This window comes from Molothrus aeneus, chromosome 1 (assembly GCF_037042795.1).
Source record: "Molothrus aeneus isolate 106 chromosome 1, BPBGC_Maene_1.0, whole genome shotgun sequence".
Classification (NCBI taxonomy): domain Eukaryota; kingdom Metazoa; phylum Chordata; class Aves; order Passeriformes; family Icteridae; genus Molothrus; species Molothrus aeneus.
The window spans coordinates 132,178,622-132,206,131 of NC_089646.1; the positions used below are offsets into that span (position 1 = coordinate 132,178,622).

The 27,510-nt window shown below is 38.6% G+C and overlaps 1 protein-coding gene across 1 annotated transcript; it reads left to right on the top strand.

Moving 5' to 3' along the window:
• Positions 1-27,255, top strand: VIRMA (vir like m6A methyltransferase associated). The gene is made up of 24 exons (XM_066565350.1): positions 1-87; positions 2,697-2,812; positions 3,042-3,128; positions 3,514-3,562; positions 4,067-4,235; positions 5,120-5,242; positions 6,059-6,361; positions 7,242-8,394; positions 9,426-9,917; positions 10,652-10,806; positions 12,770-12,852; positions 13,320-13,413; positions 13,550-14,094; positions 14,669-14,904; positions 15,637-15,889; positions 17,442-17,659; positions 18,840-18,972; positions 19,552-19,704; positions 21,406-21,566; positions 21,822-21,918; positions 22,847-23,013; positions 23,171-23,502; positions 24,418-24,561; positions 25,018-27,255. Exons 1-24 carry the CDS (start codon positions 25-27, stop codon positions 25,173-25,175), a joined length of 5,484 nt encoding a protein of 1,827 aa, XP_066421447.1. The 5' UTR covers positions 1-24; the 3' UTR covers positions 25,176-27,255.
• Positions 27,256-27,510: the final 255 nt, after the last annotated feature.

A 27,510-nucleotide genomic window follows, 5' to 3' on the forward strand; every position in this document is an offset into this window, starting at 1 on the left:
CGCGTCCCTCGCGGCCCAGCCAAGATGGCGGCGGATGCCGCCACCGAGCTGCTGTTCCTGGACACGTTCAAGCACCAGAGCGCGGAGGTAAAACGAGGTTCGGGTCCGCCTCTCCTCTCACCTCCCTTCCCCTCCTCTCCCTCCTCCTGGGCTGCTGCCGACGCTCCCTTGATTGCGCCGGGGCCTCCCGGGAGTGCGGAAGCCCCGCTGGGGCGGGCCCCGGCGGCGGTGGGGCAGGAGCAGCCCCGGGGCTGGTGCCTTCAAGGGGGAGCTGCCGCCTCCTTCTCCCCTTGCCTGACGCGAAGCCTGGCTCGAGCCGCTGTCCTGGCAGCCCGAGGTGCACGGGGCGGAGGGTGGTGGGAAAGCAGCGGGGGTTTAGAGGTGGCGGGGAGTAGAGGCGAGCGGAGAACAAAGAGGATAAACGTGCTTCGAGGAGGCGATCTAATGGAAGAAGTTGACTTCTGAAGCGACCATGCCCTGCCACTTGTGAGATTCCTGATGCTTTTGTGTAGCTGATGATGAGGAGGGATATTTGTGCGTTTGTGAGATATTCCCTCAGATTTATTCACTTGACACAAAATGATTATGTCAGGCTTTTTTGGCAGTTCAAGATCGTGCAAATATTGCACTTTGAGGGTGTTGGGATCCTGAGCATCTTTCAAACTGCTGATCTTGCAGCAGATTTGTCTGGGGCTGAGCTCGCTGTGCCGTTCAGGGAGCAGGAACGGGACTGTTAGGGGAAAAGTGATTGTGTACTGTAGCATGACAAAGACGTTTCAAATTCATACAATAACTGACTGCGTTCATAGATAGGCATTAGGGAAAGAAAATGGAGTATTTTGAAATGCAATGAAATGCAGTTGAAAAGTTTTTCAGGAGTCTTCTAGCTGTCCAGATTAGCTAGGCCAAAATATGTTTTTAATTCCACTATTTAGAACAATGTTAGGTGGGGAGGGCTACCCAGTGCTGTTCCCCTGCATAGAAACAGTAGCTACTCTTATTCCTCTCCAGGACCCTATGTTCTCTTGTTGAACATTTTTAATAATTTAAAATAATTTTCTGTCACTTCCATTCTTACCAGTGCCATTGTCCAAACCTGAACTTTAGGTATTATACGTGTTTCTTGAAAGCCTTCTTTATGTTGCGCTGATTCTTCTGCCTTGTGGATTATGAGTATTGCACTGGAACTTACAGTTCTTGGAAAGTACTGCTGTGGTTTTGAATAAAATTATTTATTTGGCTTAGCTATGCAGTTTAACTGCTGTTGAGTAGTTCTGATGTAAGACCTTTTTTTAATGTTTTGTAGGAGAAGTGGGTTGAATTCACTTCTGGTTTTGGTGATGTTGATGCATGGCTGTCAGGATATAATCCAGCATCATTTAAAGAGGGATTTGTCTTTATTTGGGTGGTGCTCCTGAGGATGAAGCTCCCCAGAGCAGCCCTTCCTCCAGAAATCTGAGTCTCCTGCATGACTCAGATGTTTTTTAGAGGCACAGATGAGCTCCCACAGCCCCCAGTCCATGCAGGCTGCACTCAGCCTGTTCCTGTTCGTGTGTCTGTGCTCCCTGTCCTAGCAGGATTCCTTTGGTTCCACCATCCAGCTTCTGACACATCAGCCCACAGGCTAAGCTGTTTTATTGTGTGCTAAAAAATGTCTGCATCGATTTTTTAGATGACAGTAACACATGCCCAAAACTGTATCTTAAAAACTGTTTCTAAAATTCGACTTTGTCTTTTATTGCTTACTAGCTTTCTAAAAATTTTAGTACTTGCTTTCTGCTGGTTTCATTTGCTGATTGTAGTGAAAGAGATCAATTTTGATTGCAAATCAACTTTTTTTTATTTTTCATTTTTTAGTTGTGTTAATAGATCAGTGGCTTGGGTTTTTTTTTTTCCTATCAGTCTGCTAATTCAGCTTGCTAATTGGAAATGTGATTATGAGCTTCTCTTAAGAAAATCTTTATATGTTTACAATTGAACATGAAGTTACATATGTGTACTGTTTAATGAGCATATGTATGATAAAATGATGGATAAATGTAATAAGATCTAATGCAGTGAATTTAGTGAGAGAAGATGTCCAGCATTAATTATTTAATAGCTGCTACATGGAGAGTCACTGTAAGTTTGATAATTTTCTAGTTTGCTCAAACATCTTGGAAAGTAGAAGAATTCTTTATACTTGCTGTTTCTGTGTGGTAAACAGAAATGATAATTGCTAAAGGTTTTCAGGTATTGCAAAATTGGAAAAATAAGCATCATATGGAAATTTTGTACAGATTTTCGTACTTACTTTTGTAAGTCAGATATACTGAATTACAATATTGGTATAATTTTTAATATTATATTTGAAGTATGAAATTTGATAATGTTTAGAACTACATCATGCATACTTTCTGTCTGGAAAAAACAACCTGTTACTGTTAAAAAGATTCTTGCAAATAAAGGTAGTAAATTAAGTAAATAAACTTAATAGTAACACTTTCTATGAAAAAATAGTGTCAAATGTATGAAAAATGCTGAGATTATATTAAAAACTCTATTTTTCTGTATAACAGTGTTTATCAGTGTTTAGCATTTTACAGAATTGAATTTTATTATTAGGATTGCTGCATGTTCTGTTAGTAGAGAATACAAGTGCATTATATGGTTTGTATTTTACATTTCCTAGACTTTGCTTCCTCTTTGTTTTGTAGCAAAGTACCAATATTGACGTGGTTCGTTTTCCATGTGTGGTTTACATCAATGAAGTCCGAGTCATTCCTCCGGGAGTGAGAGCTCACACAAGTTTGCCTGACAACAGGGCTTATGGGTAAGTGAAAGATACCAGGTATCAGATTCAGGAGAACCTTCCTCTTATTGTTTTGTTGAACTTTTGTATCTCAATAGACCTTCCTACATAAAAATGTAAAATGTATTTATGTGTTTGCTGAACGTGTAATTATTTTCAGGCGTTCCTTAAACAGTATAATTTTGTGGTAGTCCTGCTTACTCTGATAAGGAACTCATCTAATTTAATTTTACTTTCATTCTGTTCCTAGAGAGACATCCCCCCATTCATTTCAACTGGACTTGTTTTTCAACAATGTCAGCAAACCAAGTGCCCCTGTTTTTGATCGGCTGGGAAGGTAATTTCCTTTAAGATTAGTGTGTGACTTCATTATCTACCTTTTCTTCCTGAAAATTTTTATAGTGCAGAGAATGTGCAATAGAAAATCCTGTATCTCCTATGAGTTTTGTATTTGCTTTGGATTTTGCTAGTTTGTGTTTTTATCCTTTTCCTCTGATCTGTATGGAAGGACATAGTTTATGCTAAAGTAAGAAAAACTTCTGTTATTTTTAAATTTACAGAGCCCATATATATTAATGCAAGGAATTCTGTAGAAAGAAGTGATTTTTCTTTCTTGTATGTATTTGTTCAGTATCTTATTGTTGGCTTGTGTGATTAGTATTGCTGTGTTTTACTTCTGCTTTATATTAATGAAAAATTACTTTGTATCTTTCATTTAACAGCCTTGAATATGATGAAAACACTTCAATTATTTTCAGGCCCAATGCAAAGGTAATGCAGTGCGATTTAAACCTCCTCTTTCCCCACATATCTGTCATTTAGGTGTAAACATGGTTTCATGTGGTGGGTTAGCACTGTATAAAGTGTTTTTTGTTTCAAACCTTATCCTAAAACCTGCTTGTAGTTTAGATACTCTTTAGAGTTTTCTTGTGGTTTTTTGTATTGTCTTTTGTTTTTTTTTTTGTTGGGTTTTTTTCATTAATAGGCTGTTGTAGATCCAGTATCTAGTCAATGTATGTACTGCAAGGAATTTAATGATTTTAGAGAAAGATTATTTGTTGCAGTGATTGATGTGTTTAATGTGTTCTCAGTTTTCAAAATGTGGGATAAAGAGGAATTTTAATGTTGGATTTTTCTTTTGGCTTTTATGCAGATACAGATACAGTGAAGCTAGAGTAACTGTTTTGGAGTTGTGGAGTTGTCTTTAAGTGCTTTTTTTTTTCCTTCTTTTTTTTTTCTTCTTTCCTTTTTTTTTTTTTTTTTAAAAACCAACAGGTCAACACGGATGGATTGGTTCTTAGAGGGTGGTACAACTGTCTGACTTTGGCAATATATGGCTCAGTTGACAGGGTAATAACTCATGAGAGAGAGTCACCTCCTCCACCACCCCCTCCGCCTCCACCTCCCCAGCAACAGCCTGGATTGAAAAGGAATCCAAAACATGGTGAGTCTTGGGAGAAGAAAGAGATTTTTTCTTTTACAAATCAGTGTTACAGTATCCCATCTGAAAAACAAATCCTCAATTCTTCCACATTTTAGATTACAGTGGCTTTCATTTTTCTTTATTGTGTCTTTAGTTTCATTTTTTTTTCTAGATTTATATTGAATGGTTTTAAGTAGGGTCTCATCCAGTGCTTTTATGAGAGTGGTTTATTTGATGTGTTGCTAGTTACTTTGGATGCTAAAAATGTAGTTTAACTTGTGTGAACTTATTACAATGTAGGTGATTGGAATATAAAAAAACCTGATTAGAATATTATTAAAGTCATAAGAAAATTTCACAGTTGTTAACTTTGCTTATCTGACTTGTGTAAAATACTTTACAGAGGAGTGCTCTGTGCTGGTTTTAGAACAGCCATGAAAAGAATCATGGTCAAATTCCTGCTTCAATTTTTGTTTTAGATTTAAAATTAGAACTATTGTTCAAAGCATGGCTGGAAGACTGCAAAATTTGCATACTATGTGCAGTAAAAGACAGTTGTAAACTGTAAAAGCCAGTTTCGTAAAATGTGAACTTTTTTAAAGCGATTCAGATATTATTGATAGAGTTACAGTATGAGTAGAGTAATTGGCATTACTCATATAAGTTTTAAACAAGTATTATATTAAAAAAATAAGCTTGTTTATTGATGTAGTTCTTGTTTACATCAAAAATTACTTCATCAAAAGTGACTTTAGAAAGTTGTCTCATGTAACGCAGAATATAGATAAAATAAAAGCTGGGCAATTGTGTTCCCCAGTCAAAAGTAGCCCCGAATCCCAAAAATTTTCTGCTTTTATTCCTGAGGTTTCATTAAATACAAGTTTTTATTTTCCCAATAAATATAGTTGATGGGGAGAAAGAAGACCAATTCAATGGCAGTCCTCCAAGACCACAGCCCAGGGGACCAAGGACACCTCCAGGCCCTCCTCCTCCTGATGATGATGAGGATGAACCTATGCCAGTGTCAGGTAAAATGAGAAGAGACTGTGTTTTATTTGCTATACATCACTGCTTAGAGGAGGCAGAATTCTGTGTTCCTGCCCAGTGTGAAGTTTCTTATCTGCTGTTACTTCTGCTGGACAGATTCAGTTTTAGGAAAGGGATTTGGAGAAAAATAGGCTTTGGGTTTGTTCATTTGCATCATTTTTAAAGATAGTAGATTGGGAATATTGGCTGTTAACCAATACACTGTTAAACATGCTACTCATGTTTTATATAGGTGTTCTGTTGAGTCTGGTATCCATTGTCCTTCTGCTTTATTTTGCAGCATCTGCCAAGTTACCCACTCTCTGTATTGCTTAGAAGTGCCAAGATGTTGATAGTCTTGCTGAACTAAGTGATTGTGTTCAGTCAAATCACGAGAAGATTTTCAAGATGCTTTTTTTGCGTCTCTAGTGTATGTGATGCAGAAACCTAAAAAATATATACTGCCACTAAAGACAATAAAATATTTCTATAATACATTAGCAAAAAATGAAAGGAGAGCTGAAGAGAATCTCTTTTATTGTATGCAGGGCGATACATGGGGACAAAGGATGTGTAAAAAGCTGAGGTAGTTAATGACTTCTTTGCCTCAGTCTTTAGTAGGAAAAGCAGTTACTCTCCAGGTACCCTGGGCTGGAAGTCACATACAGGGAGCTGAATGAACCCTCAATAATCAAGGAGGGAATGGTCAGGCCAAGTGTATGGGGCCAGATGGGACCTACTCATAGGGCCAGTCCTATTTAATATCTTTGGATTTTGGAAAAGTGCTCTTATTTCTGAAACTTTGTATCTGTTTTTAGTGGTTGGGGAAAAAGAAGATGATGTGGACCATAGGGAGGATTACTTTGAGCCGATTTCTCCTGATCGAACGTCCATTCATCAAGAAAGCCAGTACTCGGACGATGGAGAAGTAGAGGAAGATCAGCCAGAAGAAGGGGATGATGATGATGATGTAGATGTTGAAGAGGAGGAGGATGAGGACGATGATGACGATGATGATGATGATGGTCATACAGTAGAGAGTATTGCTGATGAGGAAGAAGAGGAGGAGGAGGAAGATGATGAAGATGAAGAAGAGGGTGAAGAGGAGGAAGAAGGTGATGGTAAGTTGTAGAGTTTAGAAAAAAAAATAGAGGTTTATGAAATTTTGATGGCAGTACCTTCATGATGAGTATGTGCAAGGGAACTGAATTTTTTCCCTTGGTGTCCTGGTTTAGGGCAAATTTGGGAGAAAACCTCCAAAGGGGGCCCTTCCAGAAAGCAAACCCACACGGCCCCTCCCCTCAGCTGGTTTGGGAAGGATTCCTCAGAGAGAAGTGGAAAGAACCTGTTTATTTAACAGGCAAAGCACCCCCCCCAGCTTCATCCTAGGAAGGACACTTGGTCATTGCAACATTGCCTTGCTTGTGGTGCTGGCATCTCTCAAGAGCAGTATCTTGCTGTCAAATATTTATTCCTTTATAATAAAACTTTCTATTTATAGAGGAAAATAGATAGAGTTGTATAGGTGAGAATGAACATTCAATCTTGTTATGTTTTGTTTTGAAATGTAGGAAAGTGGTGAAAGACTATTTCTTATGTAAAAACCACGTGAAGTTGTTTATATAATATATTTGTCATCTTCTTGTGTTATTTAAAGATCCCACCCATATCTATGCAGAAATTGCAGGCTAGAAGTGTTTTTATAGGTGCAATCACAGGAAGAAAATTGGGCAATATAGTTGTAGTAATGTGTATTCTAGTTAAACTTCTTGCTTTATACATTCTTTTAAATTACTCCATTATTACATAAAAAACGCCTGTCAGGTGGGGCTTTCACTCATATCTTGACAGAGAAGGCTTTTTGTATGTTAGTGTGTGGTTGTTCTCTAGCTAATAATATTTGTGTAAAATGAATCACTACTTGTATTTGGAAGATATTCTCTGCAGTTATGAATTGGTTAATTCATAACTGATTTGGTAACTTAATCTTTGTCTTTTTAGGAGATGATGGCTATGAGCAGATTTCAAGTGATGAAGATGTAATTGCTGATCTAGAACGTGAAACATTTAAGTATCCAAGCTTTGATATTGAATATACTCCTGAGGATCTGGCATCTGTGCCTCCTGTGACATATGAACCTTTTGAAAAGGAGCTTGGACCACTTTTATACTTCAGCTGCCCTTACAAGACTGTATTTGAAAATGAAGTTGCTAAAATAAAGGATCAAGACACAGAAAAAGAAAATTCAGGGGCAGTGGAAGGCTCAGTTAAATTAACTGAACTGCTGGAATTATATCAAGAGGAAAGGGGTGCAAAGTGGGTCACGGCATTAGAAGAAATTCCAAGTTTAATAGTTAAAGAATTGAGCTACCTGCTGGTGAAAGACACAAAGCAAGACTATATTACCCAGCTAGTAGACTGGACCCTGCAGGCTTTAAACCTTCAGGTGGCTCTCAAGCAGCCCATTGCTTTGAACGTTCGACAGCTCAAAGCTGGGACAAAGCTGGTGTCTTCATTAGCAGAATGTGGGACTCAAGGAATAACGGCACTCTTGCAGGCAGGAGTGATTAATGTGTTGTTTGAACTGTTGTTTGCAGATCATGTATCATCCTCCCTTAAACTTAATGCTTTTAAAGCTTTGGATAGTGTCATTAGTATGACTGAGGGAATGGAAATGTTTCTAAGAGGTGGCACAGATGTACATGAAAAAAGTGGTTATCAGAAACTCCTGGAACTCATACTGTTAGATCAGACTGTGCGAGTTGTTACAGCTGGTTCTGCAATTCTCCAGAAATGTCACTTCTATGAGATTCTGTCAGACATTAAAAAGGTGGTGGATCAGTTAGCAGAGAACACTCCTCCTCTTCCTAATCACACAGAGCCAGAACAGGACCAGGACTTGGCAGGACTTGAAAGAACCAACCAAGAATATGAAAATGATGTGGAGGCTCCTATGGATATGGATCATCTTTTGGAATCTTCTAATATAAGCGAAGGAGAGATGGAAAAACTTGTTAGTCTCCTTGAAGAGATCTTCCATTTGATGGAAACTGCTCCTCATACAATGATTCAGCCCCCTGTGAAATCTTTCCCAACCATGGCACGCATTACGGGCCCTCCAGAAAGGGATGACCCTTACCCTGTCCTGTTTAGGTACAGCAGTTGTGAATTTAATTTCTAGAGTGTGTTTCCTCTAGCTTGATAGAAATATATTTCAGGGGTGACTTTGAGATATTTCACTTAACTCTTTTTTGGAAGATTCTAGATTGTGGATATGAAGTCTGAGAGAGTTTGATAAGTTAATGTGCCTGTTATTTTATTGGCTTTTGATCAACCTAGAATGCACCTAGCCTGAAGTTAACATCCTTATTACTCTTTTTTAATCTCCTTATTGCTGGTAATGTGCTCACCCTTCAGTTGCATTCGTAGATGCTGACCAGTTATGCTTAGTCCTGTCCAGTTTGAAAATGGTTGTAAATCTAGAGTGTTTATTATCTTCGAACACAACTATGTATATGGATAAAATATGTCTGGAATTCCTCAGTCTGGATGTTGAGGTGGCAAGATGCAAACTGGTCTCTGATGAAAAAGTCATGCAGTTGTGTCACTGTGCTCACTTTCACAGCACAGGCAGAGGAGCTGAGGCTTGCCTGCCTTCAGCTCCTTAAAACATCTCATGGGTTCTTACTCTGTTAGCAAATTTCTGTCTAGAAAGTATTTCTGTAAATGCTGACAGATTTCTTTGGTAGCAGTGGTGTAGGTCATGGCTGAATATAGGCATCTACATGCAAAGAGTCTTCAAAAATTGCCTGCTAGATATGCTGTAATTATTGATTTCCTAGCACATTTAAAACATTGAATCTGACATTGATGATGATTCAGATGCAGTAAATTTAATAAAATACAGTGTCCTGTTTTGTGTGTAGATATGATTGAGGTTTTTATTGTTTGGGTTTTTTTAATGGAGATCAGAATTTTAGGACTTATTTCTGTAAATATAATAGCAATTACATTTTGTAAGGTTTAAATTTTGTACTGCTTCATAATTAGTTATTTCTCATAGTCCACAGAGCAATAAGTACTGAAGCTGGGAGGTACATAGTTCTACATAAAGTGTTGACAAATATTTGTAGTACTGCTGATTACTTACCTGATTTTGGTTTGTTTTTGGTTTTTTTTTTCAGATATCTTCATAGTCACCATTTCTTGGAATGCATTACTTTGCTACTGTCTCTTCCAGTGACAGGTGCACATCCAGGTGTGCTCCAGGCTATCCGAGATATATTGCGTTTCCTGGCACAGTCACAGAAGGGTCTTCTTTTCTTTATTTCTGAGCACGAAGCAACAAACTTGTTGGTTAGAGCACTTTGTCAGTTTTCTGACCCGGATCAAGAGGAAGGTCTGCAGTCAGATGGTGCCAACGAGGATCCTTTTGCCCTGTGGCTCCTGCATTCAACACAGACGTTACAGTGCATTTCAGAATTGTTCTGCCACTTCCAGCGGTGCACAGCCAGTGAGGAGACTGACCACTCAGATCTGCTGGGAACACTTCACAACCTTTACTTGATCACCTTTAACCCTGTAGGAAGATCTGCTGTGGCTCATGTATTCAGTCTGGAAAAAAATCTCCAAAGTCTTATTACTTTAATGGAGTACTATTCCAAAGAAGCTTTAGGGTAATGTATGCATTTATTTATATCCTTTAGTTTTTTAATTTTAAAAGTATCTATCTTTTATAAATAATTCCATAAATCTAAAATTTCCTTTAGATCCTGATGTTTTTATTTAAAGCCAAAACAACTTTTAAGTAGAAGCATGTAATACAAAATCAGGCCTGTCATTTGTAATCAAGTACTTAATGCCCCAAATCTGTGTAGGTCATCAACAAAGTTCTTGTAATATATGTAGGGCAAACTTTTGATTATGTGGAAAAATCAGTAGGTAGGCAGTTTTTATTCAAGCATAAAATGTTGTCTGTGGAACAAGTAAAAAGTTTGGTATGGAGAGTACTGCACACTACTCTGGGGTGGGAATCTCAATTCTTCAAGTTCTTGTAGATGTTAAATGCAGTCATTGTTTTCTCTGGACAGGCACTTTAGGTAGCAGTGATTTTAAAATGATTTGTGAAACAGATAAAGTTACATAAAAATATTTGCATGCCATTTGACTGGATGTCATGGTTTGTTGATGCTGAAATGAATATGAATGTGTATAATGTGGCAGAAAGTGTTCACTTGCCAAAAAAATAGGAGGAAATTGTCTGGGTTTCTTTCATTGATAATTGTATGTGTCAATCCTTGTGGAAGGTAAAAGTTCTGTAGGTAGATTTTTAGGGGTCAAATAATGAAAATCTAACAGATATCCATTTGTGTTAGCTGAGATCTAAAGGAAAACCTTGTTGTTGTTTCAGAGACTCAAAGTCTAAGAAGTCAGTGGCTTATAATTATGCCTGCATCCTTGTTTTGCTGGTGGTGCAATCTTCCAGTGATGTCCAAATGCTGGAACAGCACTCAGCACCTCTGCTGAAGCTCTGTAAAGCAGATGAAAATAACACCAAGTTGCAAGGTACAGTATGTGTAATTATCAACTGAGTTGTTTGTATAGAAGAAATCTTTTTTATGTGCATAATTGGTGCTTTACAGTTGTCTGGCTTGGATAATGAAATTACTTTTGCAGTTGCATCTGATTAGTTGAGTCACTGAGATAATGTGCAATTTTTTCTGTTAATGAGAGTTAAATAGGAAATACTTAGAGTTAATTTTTTTTTTCAAGTAAAATAGCTACCATGAGTTCTGGATAATTACAGGAAATTTGAAATTATTCAAACTGTGTTGATAATAGGAGAGTAAATTTCTGTAGAAGTGGACTAACTACTCAGTGAGCTGAGTCTGATTTTTGTTTACTATTGCTATTGCTGTGGTTTAACCCCTGCTGGACACTGAGTACCACACCACTGTTGCTCACCCTGCCGCCCACCCCCACTGGGATGAGGAGGAGAATCAGGGAAAAACAAGTAAAACTCCTGGATTGAGATAAGAAGTTAAATAATTGAAAAAAAAAAAAGTAACATATAATAATACTAATAGTGCTAATGATAACAATAGTAATAATTGTAATAAAAAGAAGAGAAGAGATAAAACCCAAGAAAACAAGTGATGCACAGTGCAATTGCCCACCTGCTGATCAATGCCCAGCCCCTCCCCAAGCAGTGATCGTCCACTGCCAGGCAACTCTCCCAGTTTTCATACTGAACATGACATCCTGTGGTATGGAATATCCCTTTGGACAGTTTGGGTCTGTTCTCCTGGCTGTGCTCCCTCCCAACTTCTTGTGCAGCTCCTCATTCACAGAGCATGAGACACTGGAAATCCTTGACGTAGGGTAAGCACTGACTTAGGGTTAGCAACAGCCAAAACCTCAGTGTGTTATCAGTGTTATTCTCATGCTGAATCCAAAACACAGCACTGAACAACAACTAGGAGGAAAACAAGCTCTATCCCATCTGAAACCAGGACAGTGATGTAGTCTGACAGAATCTTTACTACTAAATAATCCTGGGACTGTTTCAAGGCACCTAGGCCAGCTGACATGGAATAGTCCATGTTACCCTGTTACTCCATCTTTTGATGTCCGAGCTGTGTCTTGGTGTCTTCCCAGCTTGTGTTGACTTACAGATCAGGCCTGGAACACTCAAAAAAATCCTCCTGGAGACTATTCTGACACCTGAACATTGAGACTCTGATGGCCCAAGTTGTGCTCTGCACTGGTTAACCCACTCATGTAGACTTACCATATACCACATACCAATAATCTCTTCCAAAACTTAAATGCACTAAAAGAAATCAGAGTTCTTCAAAGTTTAAGTTTAAATTTCTCCTCTGTCATGCTCTTATTTTTGCTCCTCACCTGACATCAGACCACTTTATGAGAAGCAGGGCTAGCTTAAACCAAATCATGAAATCAGTCTGAGTCATCAATTCATATGCACTTGATCTTCACGTTTTTATAAATATTTTCAGGAGCAATGGTTTTTAAATCTTTAAATCTCTTATCCTAGGAACTTGTAACTTTCAGGTTGTTCTAGACTGAGAGAGACTGATAATCTGTAACGACTTCTAGCATGAGTGAGTGCAGGGCAGAGGTTGGCTCTGATTGGGCACTTAATAGAAGTTTTGTGCTTAGCTTGTAATAACCTATGCTTTATGTTAAGGGGAATATGTTTTGGTTCTTTTCTTTAGCTGACAGTGCCCCTTAGTGTCTTTTGTAAAAAATTGTTTGATTACAGATAATGGAGATAATGAGATGCCTTCAGATTGACTTGAGCCAAATTTTGTCAGTGTGCATAATATATATTGCCTGTTCTGGAGTTCTGTTTTTGTTGATGCTTTTCAGCTGGCTACAGCTGCACTAAATGCCCCACAAATTTTGCACTTGGCTTTAATGCCTATTGTGTAAATTAAGTACATTTTGATTGGAAAAGGTTTTATGATCATAAATTCACTGACTTAAGTCTTTTTTTTTTTCCCAGAGCTCAGCAAGTGGCTGGAACCTTTGAAAAATCTTAGATTTGAAATAAATTGTATTCCAAATCTTATTGAATATATCAAACAGGTCAGTAAAATATAGGTAGATGTTATCTTTATTTATGTTCTATAAGCTTAGACCTTTTGTAGTCTGATATTTTGTCTTAGATATGTACTAACATATTTAAAAATACATACTGTTATCCAAAAGAGATGTTTCTATTAAAGCCTATGATCTAGGCTGGGTCTTGCATTGTTATATTTATTGAAACAAAATCTAAGGTAAATATATGATGCAAAGATCTAATTATTTAAATCTTTGAGCTTCCTGTAAATCACAATGCAAATGTTGATGCTCTTTTTTTTTAGTTTCTGCCTTAATTATGACTGCTTACCAAAAGGTGAAATAATTAAACTTAAATTTTGTGACACACAGTAACTAAATACAGAATTTGAATTCTGTAGCATGAGTATACTGGAGCAAGCAGTATACTCATGAAGTCCTTCCTTGTAATACAGGCTCATTCCTTTTTTCTTTTTCTTTTCCCCTAAAAGAATATTGACAGTTTGATGACTCCAGATGGAGTTGGTCTTCCCACTGCACTTCGTGTTCTCTGTCATATTGCATGTCCACCGCCTATGGTAGAAGGTATGGCTGATGGATTTGTACAGGTTCAAGTACAAATCTTAGTTTTCTGAGTCTTCTACTTAAACCTGGCTAAAGTGTAACTGTGATTGCCCAGGAGAAATTAGAAATACAAAAATATTATTTCTTTTCTGTACAGGTCAACAGAAAGACCTTAAGTGGAATCTTGCAGTTATTCAGCTCTTCTCTTCCGAGGGAATGGACACCTTCATCCGGGTGTTACAGAAGCTGAACAGCATCCTTATTCAGCCTTGGCGACTCCATGTCAACATGGGCACCACACTGCACAGAGTCACTACGATTTCCATGGCCCGCTGTACGCTGACTCTGCTTAAAACAATGCTGACAGAGCTCCTGAGGGGAGGATCCTTTGAATTCAAGGACATGCGTGTTCCTGCAGCACTCGTTTCTTTACACATGCTCCTCTGCTCTATTCCTCTCTCAGGCCGCTTAGATAGCGATGAACAAAAAATCCAGAATGACATTGTTGATGTCTTACTGACTTTTACACAAGGTGTTAATGAAAAACTTACCATTTCTGAGGAAACTTTGGCGAACAATACTTGGTCTCTAATGCTGAAGGAAGTTCTCTCATCAATTTTGAGAATTCCTGAAGGCTTTTTCTCTGGACTTATACTGCTTTCAGAGTTGTTGCCTCTTCCACTGCCCATGCAGACTACTCAGGTATAACTGAGATGTATTTAGTTTTTAAAGAATTTTTATTACTTTTATATAGCACTTTGACCATTTTTGTAGTGGTGGAAAGAACAGATGCGTGAAAGGATGAATTAAAGTTGTAGTAAAGCATTTGGGCTCACACAGATTCTGTGTAGATAAGTCTTTTTCAGCAGAAACAAAATTGGTATTGGAGCATTTTTCTTAAGTTAGCAGTCATATCTTGTTCTTTTGTCACTTGTGAGATTATCTAGATTTCTGTTCTGTTACTTAAATGACTGTCTCTGAAGCTTTTAATTTAACTCTGAATGCTGAACTTGGTATATTAAGGCTCTTCTTTCTTTTGTCATGGATCTTGAATTTGTTATCTTTATTAAGTAAGCATAAAAGGTCTGTGGCAATCCATGCTCCTGAGGGAATATCTAATTTGCTGGCTCATGCACTGTCATCTGGTGACAATGAAAATGGCATTCCATATTTTTAATGAGGACAGTAGTTGTGCTTTGTTTATACATTGTGATAGAATTCAGATTTTATCATAAAAATTGACAGGAAGAACCCTCCTGCCCTTCTGTTCGTGCAGGTAATTGAAGCCCATGATATTGCAGTGGCACTGAACACCAGGAAGCTGTGGAGCATGCACCTCCATGTGCAGGCCAAGCTGATCCAGGAGATCGTTCGCTCTTTCTCCAGCTCGTCCTGCCAGCCCATTCAGCACATGTTGAGGAGGATTTGTGTTCAGCTCTGTGACTTGGCTTCACCTACTGCTCTGCTCATCATGAGGACAGTATTGGATCTAATTGTAGAAGACCTGCAAAGGTATTTTTGTTTTCTCTTGCAACGATTTTGTTGATGAACTGTTTAATTCACCTTGCTTCTGCACAGTAGATTTAGCAGGAAGAAAATACTTTTGGAAATATTATGCATTATGGGCTGAACAAATTCTCATTCCAGCGCTATATGCTGTGTCCTGATAATGCTTAAGGTTGCCAGAGAACCAGCTCATACCTCTAGGTTTTGATGTAGACAGTTTCATGTTGCATGTTTATGGTAAGTATTTAGGAAGATTTTCTTCAGGTTGGCTTTGCAAAGCCTCATCTTTCCTATAAAGTGCTTTTAAGGACCTGTATGACATAAATTAGAAGAGTAGGCCAGTAAAGTTTGCTGTACTGGAATTATATATGTGTATAGATGTTTGTAAACTAGTGGAAGTTGAATGATACAGGTTCAGAGGGTTTTGAAACTGAGTGCTCTTTCTTTAAAACATAATTATCCCCTTAGATACTGTTTACATAACAGCATATTTATCTTATACAATTAGATACCCTACAGTATTTAAATGCACAGTAGATTAATTAATGATGTGACCAGAAGTTCTTTAGTGAAAGTTGAGCAGTTTTCAAAAAGTAAATGGAACTATAAGTTTAAGTATGCAAACTAGGTGAATTTTTTCTAAAATGCAGAATTATATGACGCCTGTGATGGTTGTTTTTATAGTTTCTTAGAGCACTTTAAACCAGCTTTTTCACAGTGCACTAATAACCCTTTCAGCAACACAGAAGACAAAGAGAAACAGTACACTGGACAGACCACTCGACTGCTTGCTTTATTGGATGCCCTGGCTTCACATAAAGCTTGTAAATTGGCTATTCTGCATCTTATCAATGGAACTACTAAAGGAGATGAAAAGTATGGAGAGGTTTTCCAGGAGCTCTTGGCTTTGATGCGATCAGCTGGGGACAATGTCACTCATCAGCAGTGTTCTGAATATGTAACTTCCCTTTTGCAGTCCCTCTGTGATCAGGTATTGGCTATATTTAATGCATAATGTGTGTTGATTATTGTAGGAGAAAAATTAAATGAGGTTGTTTCTTAAGCACCCCTCTTTTTCCAAAATTAAAAAAAAATAACCTTGTTAAAACACAAAAAATGGTGCATGGTTGGCTACTTTGGCAGATATGCTGCCTTCTTGTTCTTGAATGTAAATAGTTTCTATTTTATGACATGTCTTCTGCATTATGTGCACTGTTCTGGCAGCTCATTAGAGACCAGAAACTGAATGGGACAAAGATTTCCTGTCCCATCAACTGAGAGAGGGATACCATTTCTCCTTGTGGGCCACTGACAAAACTTGAGTTGTCACTGTTCACTTCTTACCTAGTTAAATAAATATGTATCTCTTAGTTATCTAACTGAAACCTCTTGAAAATGTATTCCAAATATAAAAATATGTATGCTATGCTGCTACTGTAAAACTCCTCCATTAAAAAAAAACAGAAGTTGGTAGAGCAAGGTAAGAAATGCTCATTGAAAGTTGATTCATAGACTGGCCCTGTAGTTTCTCATTAATCTGTGCACAGATTTGCATGCCATCATTTGTCTCACTAGCACGTGTATTTATTTGATCCAGTGCTTCCTCAGTTACACAAAAGACATGTGGATGTTGTTGGTCAGTAGAGATAATCAGCCATTTGCACATAAACAAGATATCTCTGTCCACACAAACTTGTTGGAAAATCAATCTTGTTTGATTTTATGTAAAATATGGAAGTGACAGAAGGTCCTAAACTTCATAGGTGGTGTCTGCCGCCTCTTAGTTTTCACAGAACCTTAGAATCAAAGCATATCTCGAATTGGAGGGGACCCATAAGGATCATCAAGTCTAACTCCCTGCCCTTCACAGGAATATCTAAAACTAAACCATGACTAAGAGTGTCATCCAGATGCTCTCTGAACTCTGACAGGCTTGGTGCCTAATCACTTCCCTGAGGACCTTGTTCCAGTGACTGACCAGCCTCTCAGTGAAGAACCTTTTCATGATGTCCAACCTGAATGTCCCTTGATGCAGCTTCATTCCATTTCCCTGTGTCCTGTGGCTGGTCAGCAGAGGGAGGAGAGCACCTGCCCCTCTCCTGCTCCCTTAAGGCACTTTTAGATTGCTGTGAGGTCACCCCTCAGCCTTCTCTTCTCCAGCTGAATCAGCCAAGGAACTTCAGCCTCTTTGACCAGTGTTTTGAGATTGAGGGACACATTGACTACCTAGGCAGGAAACTCTGTATGTTATCCAGTGACTATTTGGCTTTAATTTTACCTCTGCTACAATATTTCAGAAGCTGAAAAATTTGAAGCTTTTATGTTTAAAAAATAAATAATGGTTTGTAACCCTTAACAGGACTGAACAAAAAAGATGTTCTAGGTTAGTATTTTGCTGATCAGTAATAACTGAAATACTGGAATAAGATGATAGAGGGATAGTGAAAGAACCCAGTCCTTCTGACTGCATGTGTGTATGGTTTATATTTACTGCGGGCATATAGAATGCATTTTTACTATATGTATAATAATAATTCTTTTAGGATATTGCACTTATTTTACCAAGTTCATCAGAAGGCTCTGTGTCTGAATTAGAGCAGCTTTCCAACTCCTTACCAAGCAAAGAGCTGATGCCCTTAATTTGTGACTGTCTGATGGAAACATTAACGAATTCTGAGAGCAGTTACAGCTGTCTGCTGACATGCATCCGAACAATGATGTTCCTTACGGAGCATGACTATGGCTTCTACCACTTGAAGAGGTATGGTATTTTATGATATCCCTGACAACTTAAAATTGTTTAAAAACTGTAGTGTGGAATAATTTTTTACATGTTTAGTAGAAAATGTTGAGGATAAGGCATCTAAACTTTCGTTTCTCATTGGGGCTTCCGTGTTTTACTCAGTATTTTGGTCTTCCTTCACACTCTGAATAATTTCTGCAGTATGCATACAGAAGCACTTAGTTTCATGAAGGAGACAAAGCATTTGAAACAGATTTGTACACACTGTTTCCCCACTCCAAGGCTGGAGGATTAGAATGAGATGTAGTGCTCTTGTTCTTTCCCTTTTGTGACACTCAAAGAACTCTCATCTGGAGAACTGTCTGTAATTCCTGTCTTTTTAGGGGATTCAGTTTGCACTTCCCCGAGTGTTCTGATCTCCAGACAATTAAGGCTTTAGCAATTAGTTGTTTTTTTTTCCAAACCATTTTTGTTCGCTCACTTTGAACAGAATATACATGTATTGGACAACATGTTGTTTTGATACTTGATTCTTTGTCCTGTATTTGGACCTGTTTCTGTTTGCTGAAGTTGAAGTGCAGAGGCAAAAAGGTGAGGCTTGCAGAGAGAAAAAGGAGCCTTGTCAAGGTGGTTCAAAACACTTTACAAGTTGTAGATGCAAGAAGCCATAAAACCACCAATTAAAAATTAGCAAGTTACAGATGATGTTCTTGCATCTTAGAGATGCTGGATCCCGTGTGTCCAGCTGTCAGCTTCAGTGCACAGCCTTGCTGTTTCTGTTCATGTTGCCTTTACAGTTTGTTTTCTGCAGTTAGGCATCAGGGGGTGGAGTGAAATTGTAGCTGCAAGCATGATCCTGCTTCATACATAAGGTCCTTGTGCAAGCACATATTTCTGTACTTCAGTCCCTTTTCTGCCAAAGATGAAATTGTGATTTCTTGAATGTTTTGAAGGTAGTATATATAGCTGTATATGTGCACTCTGAAATATCTGCAGATATTTTCACCAGACAGTACTGGTGAAAACAGGAGTTTAGTGTGGAGAAAATACTGAAGTTCCAGCTTTGTAATCAATGCTGAAGATGATAATTGTAAAATTTGCCAGGTTTATTTTGCCATTTTCTTCTAACCAGTTATGGTGGAACAGTCACAGTGTATGTACCAATAAAGTATTTTCTCTCTTTTTGTTTTAAAAACAGCTCTCTAAGAAAGCACAGCAATGCTCTGTACACTGTATTGAAGCGAGTAATAACTAGTTTCAGCAAAGACACGGGTGAACTGGCCTCTTCATTTTTGGATTTTATGCGACAGATTCTGAACTCTGATACGCTGGTAAGCAAATATGTATTGAATGCTTAAACTCAGCTGCATTTTCTGAAATCTGCAGTGTGAAACATGCTCAGGAACAATTATTTCAGAAAGTGGTTGATTGTGCAGATTTCTGGGTGGGGCTTTTCCATCAGTAATGTAGTGCCATCTTTAGTTTTTAATGAAATCTGTGAAAGCTGGGCAGGGATGTATGTTTAGTAAGTAAGAGGGCTTTTCAGGAGGAAGAAAGGCATATGTGTTCACACTGATTTCCTAAGTGAATAGTATGCTGTGGTGTCCCACTTTTAGATTCACAGCATCCTGTTAGAGAGCTGCTGTACTGATGTGTAGTATAGAAAAAACTGTAAAATCTATGATACAGACCTCATCTAGTACAGGAAAGGGTTGCATTCATCTTGATGCAGTATATAAACTTGCTTGTTGAAGTGTACTTTGTTAAAATAATTTACATCATATATTTTTAAATCAAGAGAACTCATTTTGCTAGATTTGCTCTAATGTGTGTTAGAATTCAAAGGGATTTAGAGTCCAGAAGTACTGAACATTTATGAGTACTCACTCCCCAACTGTCAAATATTTTAGGGATGTTGTGGAGATGATGGAAGCCTTATGGAAACAGATGGATCCCATTCAGGCAGAACGCTGGGTCTTACCACTGCAGAGTTAAAACATCTACTACAGAACAAAGAAGAAACCCCAGAAAGCCTGCTTCTTGATCTGGAGAAACATGTTATGGTAAAAGAATTCAAATAATCAAGCTGATGTTGCAGTTTTCTGTTAGCACATCCTATGAGCCAGGCAGGTAATGCTGTCATGGAAGGCAGCACATACCTACAAGCAAAGGGTGTAGGGTGGTGGTGAAGCAGATTGTTAATGCAATAAGCAGCAGGAACCCCAGCTTAGCAGTGGCTCGATGTTACTGCTGACTGGTAAGTGGAATTAATACTGGGGGCTGGATATTGTTGGGTGTTTTCATCCGAGGCCTGAACAACAGATTCCTTTTCAGTGAGTTTGTGGATGCCAGCAGGATGGGGGGAGTGACTAATCTGACATACAACAAAGCCTCAATCCAGAGAGATCTCAGTAAATGCTTTAGGATTGGTTTAGCAGCAAGTTTGTGTGGTTCATTAGGAAAAATGCTAAGGTCTGCAGTGAAAGCAGGATAGTCCCATGCCTTGTTGCAGGCTGGGCTGACAAGGGCCAGGTGGTTGTGTTGGTTGGTAGGTTAAAGGTGGGCTAACAGTGAAGGGTCACTAGAAACAGGTGAGTGAGTGTGTTCTCAGCCATCCTGGAAGGAGCATGGTCAGCGCAGCCAGGCGCCTTGTTGTCTCCCACCATGGGATGCTGCTGAGCTCTCATGTGAGTGTTGTGTTCACCTGTGACCAGCTTTGCCCTCTCACCAGTTCTAGAGAGACCTGGGGAAACTGGAGAGGGTTCTACCAAGGTGCTCAGGGACCTACAGAACATGTGCTAGTGAGTGAGAGGAGGAAGAAGTGAGAGGAGGAAGAAGCTGGGCTTGTTTAGCCTGGTGAAGAGGGCTCAGGAACTATTTCACAGTTTGCCACAGCTGTTTGGGAAAATAGTAACAAAGATGGTGGAATCAAACTTCTTTTGGTAATTCCAGATGATAAATCAAGGGGCAGTACCCCTGGATTGTGGCTTCAGAGGTTCAGGTTGACATTAGGAAACAAAAAATTACTCACTGAGAGAGAAGGAGAGTAAAGCACTGAACAGGTCAGTGGGGCTCTGGGCTCTGTGTCACTGGAACTTTTTTTTAGACATGACTGGATAAAGTTATGGCTGACCTGACCTGGCTTAGATGGTAGTCCTGCTTCAAGCAGTGATGGTGTGGACTGGACTAGAGGACATGCAGAATTCAATGCATCCAACTTTTCTGTGATTAAAATTGCAAACTTAACTCTGATATTCAAATTGATTCTCTGTAACTGATGGCAGCCATGCAGTAGATAGCTAATTTAAGAGAGTCCATGAAGCAGCTGCTCCACAGCCTGTTGATCATAAATGCCTTTCAAGTGCTTTATTCCCTCCTGTCCCTTCCCTGGCTATCTACATCTATTAGCTAAGAGATTAAAAGCCATTGTTCTGAATGAGGAACAGCAGACACAGGACATTGGAATGCTTCTTAAATAAAACCTGGGGCAGTGTCTTCCTTGGGACTGTTATAAAGGATATTGCATCAGTTGGGAATGGAACCTAGAATGTGCATGTGGTGACATGGTATGTTTAGTACCACACCTAGGAGCTTTCTGCTGTTGTTTGTGTACTCAGGTGTCTTACTTTCTCAGGTGTCTACTTCCACTATTTGTGGCTGGGTAGACTGTTGTATAGTAACTCCACCTTTTTTAATAAATAAGCAAAACATTTTTCCTTCTCTGCAGAGGGGTGAAAATTCTGATTTGTTCTGTGTTGACATAGGATCGTTCTAAGGAAGATGATGGCCTTGAATCCTTACTGGACAACATTGTTGGAGTAAGGCAGATGTTGGAGTCAGCAGGTGATTCTTGTCCACTGAGTGACCAAGATGTTGAGCCTACTCTTTCTGCACCAGACTCTCTTCAGAATTTGTTTAACAACAGGTAAAATGGTTGAGTGTGTCAGCAGTGATTTATTTGTGAAAATTGACTATTTTATGCATACATAAATTAAGTATATTAAAAACAGGATCTAAAGAGCACTGTTGTCACTACTACCCATGAGTCCCAATGTATTTAATGTCATGTGAGTATCAAGAGTAGGGCAGCAATGTTCACCCCAGGTCCTGTGGTGCTGTGTATGCTTGCAGGTGGTTGTGGTTCATAACCAAGCAGGCCTTTGGCCTTGTTCTGTTGTAGGACTACGTACGTGTTGGCAGATGTGATGGATGACCAGCTGAAGTCCATGTGGTTCTCACCCTTTCAGGCTGAAGAAATAGACACTGACCTAGATATGGTAAAAGGCTTCATTAATGTATCTGAAGTGGATTTAAAAATGAGGGTTAATCTGAACTAGTAGCATCAGAAATTCATGTGGCCAAATGGATTGTTTTCCTGAGCTCACCTTTCTAACTTGACCCAGATAGAGAGGTTCACATTTGTTAAAGGGGTTATCAAATGCTTTCAGATTGACTTGGAAGCTGCTACAAAATTGGGATCTTTTGCAGTACCCTAGGGGAACAGTTGCTGTGTCAGTCTCAAACTGCTTTTGCACTGCTCTTGAGGCTTTTCATCAGTTTGTATTAAAGGAAGAAAATAATGTTATTTAGTTTCTTTTCCTTGCTTGTCTTCTGTCATTGCAGTAATATCCACAAGAGCCTCAGAGCTTCATTTTTTTTTATTTAAATACTTGCTCTGAGGTAACAGAAGGGGGAAACATGGCAGTAGTAAATGAAACTACCTGCACAAAAGTTTCTTTTTTGAAACTTCTGGATTATAAACTTTAACGCTAATAATGGAAAATACAGTAACATTCTGGGTTTTTTAGAACTAAGGAATTGGCAGTGTCTTAATTTCTTGTGTGAGAAACAATCAGTTTTTGTTCATTGCCTTAATTCTTTTTTAGTTGTAATTTTTTAATTTACATGCAAAGATAGTTATGTTTTAATTTCCGTAGCAAAACCAAAACTGTATAAAAGTGACATTAATAAATTTATAGAGCTGTATCTTAAGCAAGAGAATTTTCAACTGTGGGTCATTAAGTGGCAAGATAGGTGTTCATATTTGAGAGCTATGCCCTTCACTCCTTTTGTGTTCAGATCTGTCAAGATAATTTTGCTGTAGCTCTGCTTCATTTTTTGTTTTGTTTGTTACTGCTGCATGTTTTTGTTTTTTTTTTTTGGAGGTGCTAGTAATGATGTTTTGATTAAATTTTCTCTTTGAAGGTAAAAGTTGACTTAATTGAACTGTCAGAGAAGGGCTGCAGTGACTTTGACTTGCAGGCTGAATTGGAGAGGTCATTTTTGTCAGAACCATCATCTCCTGGACGCACAAAAACCACAAAAGGGTTCAAGCTTGGCAAGCACAAGCATGAGACCTTCATAACTTCAAGGTAAAATGAACTTAATGAGTTAACTGTGTCTTCAGCATTGATTTGTATGTTGTCAAAATGTCAGATACCTTTCAAATTGCATCTCCAGTATGGAGAATGCCTGACCATCAGTAGTACAGTGTTACATTAGCTAACTAAATCATGGTTTGTATGACAGTGGGAAATCTGAGTACATAGAGCCTGCAAAGAGAGCTCATGTTGTGCCACCACCCAGAGGAAGAGGAAGGGGAGGATTTGGACAAGGAATTCGACCACACGATATCTTCCGTCAGAGGAAACAGAACACAAGCAGGCCACCCTCCATGCATGTGGATGATTTTGTTGCTGCAGAGAGCAAAGAAGTGGTCGCTCCAGATGGGATACCACCAGCCAAAAGGCCACCAAAAGTGTCACAGAAGATTTCTTCGCGTGGTGGATTCTCAGGGAACCGTGGAGGACGAGGAGCTTTTCACAGTCAGAACAGGTTCTTTACACCACCTGCTTCAAAAGGTATGTTGGTTCCTGTATTAGAACTGGAGTAGATGCTTGCTAAAATTGCTTCAGTAATACTAACCCAATTTCCTAGCAATTTATCATCCCTGGTGTGAGATCTTCCTGAAGCAGTGTTGTTGCAATGAGTTGTTTAGCACCAGGAAAGATTCTCTTGAAGGTGAGAACCTCCAAAGCTGTAGATAGCTAATTTAAGAGAGTCCATGAAACAACTGCTCCACAGCCTGTTGATCACAAATGCCTTTCAAGTGAAACAAGGCTGTGAATTCCCATGCTGCCTTTCTGCCTCTCTTTTACAAAAGTAGTCAGCTGTTTCAGCAACTCTTGGAGTGCTTCCCTGTCTTTTGTGACATGTAGTTACTGAGATCAAGCACCACAGTACATATTTGGGTTAAAATGAGGTTTTGGGATAAAAGGATGGAAGATCCTTGGAAGATCCTGACAAGAATACGATGCAATTTTCAGTGAACCTGGAGATTGTAACCTACAGAGTGTTAAATTTCTTTCATACATAGTCAAGATTGCATTCCTTTTCCTTCCATCCCATAATTAGGGCAAGTCCTTGCAAAGTAGAAACAGAAAATACTTCTATTCATAAAGTTATAAATACTAGAATTTATTTCACCACAAAATCTGAAAGTACAAGAGTTTGTCTTGATACGCTAGATAATGTGAATTCTTTTCAACTTGACTCCTTGCCTGATAAATAGATCTGTTCCCTGATTCTGTGCAGAATAACTTGTAGACTTCAAGTTGGAATACTGCAGGTATGTTGATAGAGAGTATCTTTATCAATTTGAATTGTATAAATATTATGTTACCACCCTGAGTATTGTGAAGATTGAAATGGGAAAAAAAACCCCAAACCCAGTGATGTTTGCTCAACAGTGTGTTGGTTTTTCTCTCCCTATCTAGGAAATTACAGTCGTCGTGAAGGTGCTCGAGGCTCAAGTTGGAGTGCACAGAGTACGCCCAGGGGAACCTACAATGACAGTAGAGGTGGTCAAAGCAATTTTAACAGGGGTCCACTGCCACCACTGAGACCATTAAGTTCAGCAGGTACATGGTATTCATATGGGCATCGAACTATAGAGAATTCCTTGAATTTCATTTTTGCTTTACAAATGAAACCATGCAAGGATGCTGCAGACACCTTGAAATTCAGCAAATGTTTTAAGCATATATGAACAGTTGTCAGTGAGACCATGTCAAATACGTGCTTTTGTACGAGCTGCCCTGTAACCCGTAAAACTTGCTCAATTGAACACGTGATCGCAGAATCTTAATTTTGCACTCAGACTTTTGTCATTCGATTCTCTTCGTACCTCCATGGTAATCGTAGCGCAATTAAAGCAGCAATGCTTGCCTAAAAGAAAAGTGAAAATTAAAAGGAGGAAACAGACGCTGTTTGTATCTCATCCTGGTTTTGTTTCTTACGCTTTGGCAGCAGCTACTCCGCCTAGGGCCTTTTTTTTTTTTTTTTTTCCAACTGAGTATACTTTTCTTTGCTTTAAGGCTACCGACCGAGTCCTCGCGATCGTGCGTCCAGAGGCCGTGGAGGAATTGGACCGTCTTGGACAAGTGCTAATAGTAGTAGCAGTGGTGGCTCAAGAGGGAAATTTGTTAGTGGAGGCAGTGGAAGAGGTCGTCATGTACGTTCCTTCACACGATAGAAAAAGACCCAGTGGTGGAACAGCTCAACCTTGTGGACTTCTGTGAAGATGACAGAGAAAGCAGCGTCACTAACGGACCAATTCAGTTTCTGGTATCTGGAGGACACCAAGAGAATATTTTTGTCCGAAGAAAAAGCTTTTGTTTGATACAAGAATTGAAATTTCAATAGAATTCAAGACTTTTTGTGTACAATTGTAAATTTTTTGTTCCTTTTGAAAGAATGTTTCAATTTTTTTGTGGATTTCAGTAGACTATACTCAGTAAAGCACCTCTTTCAGTTAAGACTTGAAGAACTTCTTAAATATTCATTGTGCCAAAAGAAAGGTGCAAGTGTTTTGTGTGTGACTTATTACTGCAAGAAAATTAAAAAATATGTATGTAAGGCAATTTTGGTTTTTTTTTTCCTCTCAGGTTTAGAGCCATTAGCCTTTTTTTCCTTTGTTACTTTATTATCCAGTCTGGGTTATTAATCAATGAGGTGTGTCTGCCAGGAGGTACAGTAGCCAATGATGGAAGGAAGAACAACTGAAAATAATTAATCTGTTAAAGTATACAAATGTCAATGTAATTAATGTAGGTTTTGTTGTACATCTTGGGAAATGAGATTAGAAACTTCTAAGTCCCACACCAGGTAAAATTTGAATAAAGTCTGTCACTAACTTCAGGAAGAATAAGTCAACATTCCATCACTTACTTTACAACTCCAGCTCATGCATTAGGAGCACAGGAGTTATTTGACTGGAAAGCAGCATATACTTTCAGTTAGAAAGCAAATACTCATACCCTTAGAGTACCTGGAGTTAATTTGTTCCCTCTCTCTCCTCTGCCTAACATAGTTGAGGGCAGAGACACAGGTGTGTAACCTGAGCCAACATGTAGTCTATAAAGAACTGGAGTTTTGTTCCTGTAATTAGACTGAGATACGGTGAAAAGAGAAAAAGGAGGAGTAGGAATTCATAAAGAAATATCACTACTCGATTAAATTCTGAATTAATTTTCATATTGAATTCAGTGAAGTAAGGTTTTATGTGTTTGCATTCCTTTGGGCTCCGTGGGTTTCATAGAATTAACAGATTTTCAGTAGCCATTGCATTTTTGGACAGGGTGGGGTAGCCTAAAGGCCACATGCAGTATTTGCAAATGAGCTCTACTGTAAGACTTAGTTTGATTTTCACTTATGCTTGGTCTGTTGACACTACAGAAGTGCTATAGAGGGGTCTTACTCTACTTAAATACTGGCCGTATCATATTTCAAGTGTTCTAAAGTATGGTATTATGTTAAATAGAAATTTTTTTACCTCTATACTGCCTGACTAAATTAAGTAGGTTTTTCATTTGATACACAGAAGGCCCCTATTAGCTGTATTTTTCCTGCATGGAGACTCTGAGACTGTCCCACTGCCTGGGAGGTGATTGAATAACCAATGAAAGTGGGAAATGCCCATGAACTGACTGGGTGCATCTATGGGGAGCAATATCGGTTCTTAAAGAGTTTAACCTTGTTTAAAATAACATGGACAGATTTGGATTGGAAGCCAAACAATTTTCTGAATGGTAAAATAAGAGGGAGATGTAATTTTACTAATAATGACTAAAATGGGTGGAGCTTTCACAGGCATTACTGTTATTAATGCTATTTTTTTAAGGAGCACTGCATAAATATTTTTAAAGCTGACTCACTCCTTTATACCATGTGTTTAAGGTGGTTATTTTTTTAGAAATTTTACTGTTTTCGAAACTAGCAGGGATATAAATCATTTGATTTCTGTCAGGGAATTTGAAATGAAAAGTAAAGTATCAAGCATGGAATAAATATGTAAATATTCAGTACTGGTTCTTCAAAGTTTAAAATATACAGCATGTCACATTAGTAATTTTCAAACTAGGAGGAAATAAAGGGTTGATACATTGGTGTATGAAAGCTATGTAAATTTAAACTTGAAAAAAGAAGTGTGTGTATATTATGTTTTTTGGTTTGTTTTGTTTTTTTTACTAATGAATTTAGTTCTGTGACCCTTCAATACAAAGTGGTTCCTTTCATGGATAAATTCAGCATGAAATAATGCTGTTCAAAACTCAGGTGTTACTTGGTTTGCTTTTTAAAATGAGATTGCTACCATGAGTAAATAACACTTCAAAGAAGTGTTCAATTTTGCTTTTGATACTCTGGCTAAAAAAAGACATTTTCAAGTTCTGTTTCCTGACTGGAACACCAGGAAGTGGTGAACTTCAGAGACTCCTGTGGTGACTTGATGAGCAGAACACTGGGAGGAGAGTGAGTGAGGCAGAAGAGATCTCCAATGCAGCATGGACAGACGAAGGCACAGTTTGTGT